The sequence below is a fragment of the Tasmannia lanceolata genome, unplaced genomic scaffold, assembly GCF_043159265.1.
Source record: "Tasmannia lanceolata isolate RefF3 unplaced genomic scaffold, GAP_Taslan_0.1 ptg000012l, whole genome shotgun sequence".
NCBI lineage: Eukaryota > Viridiplantae > Streptophyta > Magnoliopsida > Canellales > Winteraceae > Tasmannia > Tasmannia lanceolata.
The window spans coordinates 41,602,863-41,607,282 of NW_027518689.1; the positions used below are offsets into that span (position 1 = coordinate 41,602,863).

General features: G+C 52.8%; 1 protein-coding gene across 1 annotated transcript; it reads right to left on the bottom strand.

The window, feature by feature from the left end:
• Nucleotides 1–1,143: 1,143 nt before the first annotated feature.
• LOC143888821 (uncharacterized) lies at nucleotides 1,144–3,183 on the bottom strand. The gene is made up of 3 exons (XM_077393217.1): nucleotides 2,741–3,183; nucleotides 2,142–2,542; nucleotides 1,144–1,733 (listed from the first exon to the last, which is right to left on the bottom strand). Exons 1-3 carry the CDS (start codon nucleotides 3,181–3,183, stop codon nucleotides 1,144–1,146), a joined length of 1,434 nt encoding a protein of 477 aa, XP_077249332.1.
• Nucleotides 3,184–4,420: the final 1,237 nt, after the last annotated feature.

Consider the following 4,420-nt stretch of genomic DNA (forward strand, 5'->3'; position numbering starts at 1 on the left):
GTGCGGGAGGCCGTGCAGAAGACCGAGGAGAGGAAGGACACACAGTTCTTCAACCTGGGTCTCCAAGCCTATAAGGCGGGGTTCCTTCTCTGCTCCGAGCAGGTTAAGAAGGCTCACCCCGACATCTCTCTCGACGGACTGGACGACCCGTATGCACCTCCAGATGAGGAAGAGGACGAGGAGGAAGAAGGCGAACTGGACTCCTCCCAACCCATCGAGGTAGAACAGGAAGTCGTTCTGGCTTCCGAGGTCACCCCTCCAACCGCCGAGGCCGGCCAAGCTGCAGCCCTTACTGCAGAGGCAGTCACCGACGAGGTGGCCGACGGGGAGGCCTGAGTGGCCGCCCTCTTGCTCCTATCCTTAATTTTTGTTTGTAAAATTTTGTAACGGCCGACGAGGCTCATTCTTTGTAAGCCAGCTCGGCGAAAAGAGCACTTTTGTGATATGAATACAAGTTCAATTTTGTCTAACTGTCTGTACGGCTGCCTTGTTTTTTGTATTTATGACGTCTGTGCTTCTATCTTTCTGCCGAGCCGGAGTGGTTAACCGGATGTCATTGGCCGGAGTGAACCACTTCTGTCTCCGAGTTTGCAAACACTTAGAGTATTTGAGGTGGTTTCCACTAGGGCGGGTCCATGTGGTCGGAACCGATCTCCACACCGAATTGGACGTGCCGGAGTGCACCACTGCCGCTCTCTAAGTCTGCAAACACTTAGTCTTTTTGGCGTCTAGCGATTATGCATATCCTGTCCGGCTTAGGCTGTGGACGGCCAGGCCGGGCAGATCTTTTGGCGTTTAGCGATTGCGCCATATCCTGTCCGGCTCCGGCTAAGGGCGGCCAGGCCGGGCAGGTCTTTGAGGTGGTTTCCACTAGGGCGGGTCCATGTGGTCGGAACTGATCTTCACACCAAATTGGACGCGCCGGAGTGCACCAATGCCGTTCTCTAAGTCTGCAAACACTTAGAATGAGAGCTAAGTCTGCAAACACTTAGAGTCTTTTGATGGGGGAGCTGGCATATACTAGTGACTCAAAAGTGAGGGACACAGTTCAGAGACAACTCCACTTTATTTCTCTTTGAAATTTAATTACAGAGATTCTTTACAGGCCTTCAAGGGCAAAGGAAAAGACTATTGATAGTATATTCAAAGATTTCTGGAATTCCAGGCGTGCGGCAGCAGCTGCTCGTCAAGTGTCTCTAGGCGGTAGCTTCCTGGACGGATGACCTCTTTGATTCGGTACGGCCCTGCCCAAGTCGGGTAGAGTTTGCCCACCCTTCTTGACTGGGAGACGGCCGCTTTCCTCAAAACCAGGTTGCCTGTGCGGAACTCCCTTGGTCGGATCTTCGTGTCATGGTATCTAGACACCTTCTGCTTATACGCTGCGGCCCTGATCTCTGACTCCTCATGGACTTCTTCAAGCAAGTCGAGGTTGACACGGAGCCCGTCCCTATTAAGCTGTTCATTGAAGTGAACAATTCTTGGGGAGGGAATGCCGATGTCAACCGAGATCACAGCCTCTGTTCCGAATGAGAGATTGAAAGGCGACTCACCCGTTGCAGTGCGTGGGGTAGTCCGATACGCCCCGAGCACATGGTACAGCTCGTCAGCCCAGCGGCCGGCCTTATCATCCAGTCTCTTCTTTATCCCCTGCAGCAGAGTCCTGTTCGTCACTTCGGTCTGTCCATTTGTCTGAGGGTGCGCCACGGAAGTGAACTTTTGCTCAATCTTCAGATCTGCACAAAACTTTCTGAAGTTCCTTGAGTCGAACTGTTTGCCATTGTCTGTTATGAGGACCCGGGGTATCCCGAATCTGCACAACACTGATTTCCAGAAAAAGTTCTGGACGTTCTGCTCGATGATCTTGGCCAGAGGTTCAGCTTCTACCCACTTAGTGAAGTAGTCGATGGCGACAACGACGAACTCGCGGCCTCCGGAGGCCGGCGGAAAAGGACCTAAGATGTCCATTCCCCAGATAGCAAAAGGGAGAGGGCTCATGATCGGAGCCATTGGCACGGCAGGCTGGTGAACGGCGGGAGAAAATTTCTGACACTTCTCGCACTTCTTCACAAGGCTCAGTGCATCTTGTCTCAATGTAGGCCAGTACAGGCCCCTTAGAAGGACTTTGATGGCGAGGGCCTTGCCCCCAAGATGCTCTCCACAAATCCCTTCATGGGTCTCTCGCAGGGCGTACAGGGCATCAGTTGGCCGGAGACACTTCAAGTACGGGAGGGTGTAAGATCTCTTGTACAGAGTTTCTCCGTCAAGTGAAAACCTTGCTGCTCGCTGCACGACTTTACGGGCCTCTTTTTTCTCCCCGGGGAGTTCTCCGCTGCGTAGATATCTGATGATCTCGTCCATCCAGCACGGCTCATCGTCGATCTGCATTACTACGATGGGCTGTTCATCAATACTGGAGGTCTTTAGGAACTCCATACGGATTTCTCTGAGAGCGGTGTAGCCTGATGCCGCTAGCTTTGAGAGCACATCAGCCTTTGTATTTTCAGTCCGGGGGACTCTGATGACCTCAAAACTTGCGAACTTGCTGGCCAGGTCATGGACCCTTTGTAGATATTTTATCATTCGCTCTTCTCGGGCCTCATATACTCCTTGGATCTGACATACGACTAGCTGTGAATCGCAGTACGCCTTCAGTCTCTGAGCGCGGGCCTTAATGGCGAGGTTCATTCCGGCGATGAGCGCTTCGTACTCTGCCTCATTGTTTGACGCACGTAATCCAAACCTCAGGGCATAATTCAGGACAAAGCCATCTGGTCCTGTGAGAACTAGTCCGGCACCGCTGCCACTTTTATTTGAAGACCCGTCGACATATACCTCCCAGAGCGGCTCTTCAGAACATGGAAGCGGACTGGTCGGAGGAGCTGCACTCTCAAGCCCGGGAAGCGGAACCGCTTCGGCTTCGATCTGCTGCTCGGATATAACCGGTTCTGCTTCTGACCCGGGGTCTGAATCTGGCATGGTACATTCAGCTATGAAGTCTGCAAGAACCTGAGCTCTGATTGCTGGCCTGGGCAGATATTTGATGTCAAACTCGCTGAGCTCCACGACCCACTTCACAAGTCGGCCTGAAGTGTCTGGACGGTGGAGGATCTGCCTCAGGGGCTGTCCTGTCAGGACTTTGATTGTATGCGCCTGGAAATACGGCCTTAATTTTCTGGCCGCCATAACGAGGGCGTATACGAGCTTCTCGACTCGCTGATATCTTGTCTCTGCATCATGGAGGACCTTACTGACATAGTAGATCGGCTTTTACTGGTGGTACTCCTCTCTGAACAGTACTGCTGCAACTGCCAAAGGTCCCGCTGAGAGATACAGAATCAGCTCTTCTCCTGGCTCTGGCTTGGACAGCAACGGTGGAGACGATAAGTACTGCTTCAGCTCTTCAAATGCCGCTTAGCACTCCGAAGTCCAGGGCGCGGTTTTTATACCCTTGACTGCGTTGAAGAACGGAAGACATCTTTCTGCGGACTTAGGGATGAACCTCCCCAGGGCAGCTACTAATCCGGTTAGGCGCTGTACTTCTCTGATAGTTCTGGGCGGAGTCAGCTCCATCACCGCCTTGATTTTCTCAGGATTTGCCTCTATCCCTCTCTGGCTTACCATGAAGCCCATAAACTTGCCTGCTCCGACGCCGAACGTACACTTGGTCGGATTGAGCTTCATGTTGTGCTCCCTCAAGACTTGAAACGCTTCTTTGAGGTCGGCAACATGATTGCAGGCAACTCTGCTCTTGACCAGCATATCGTCCACATATACTTCCATATTGCGGCCGATCTGCTCTTTGAACAGCCTGTTGACGAGCCGCTGGTAGGTGGCTCCTGCGTTCTTCAGTCCAAAAGGCATAACTCGATAGCAATAAGTCCCCTGATCGGTTACAAAGGATGTTTTCGGAATGTCGGACTCATGCATTCTGATATGATTGTATCCCGAGAAGGCGTCCATGAAGCTTAGCAGCTCGTGACCTGCAGTAGCGTCGATGAGCTGATCGATCTTTGGGAGCGGGTAGCTGTCCTTCGGGCAGGCCTTATTCAGGTCTGTAAAATCTATGCAGGTCCTCCACTTCCCATTAGACTTCTTCACCATCACAACATTCGCGAGCCAGTCCGGGTACTGGATCTCGCGGATGAAGTCGGCCTTCAGAAGCCTTTCCACCTCTTCTCTAATGGCCCTTCGCCTCTCCGGTGCAAAGTGCCTCCTCTTCTGCTTCACGGGCTTGCAGGTCTGATCAACCCCGAGCTCATGGGTGCTGATTGCAGGGTCGATGCCGGGCATGTCTGAAGGAGCCCAGGCAAAGACATCTGCATTGGCTCTGAGGAACTGAGCAAGATCCTGCTGCGCGGCCTCTGGCAGGGTAGAGCCGATTTGAACAACCCTCTGGTCGTCATCGCTATACAACGGGATA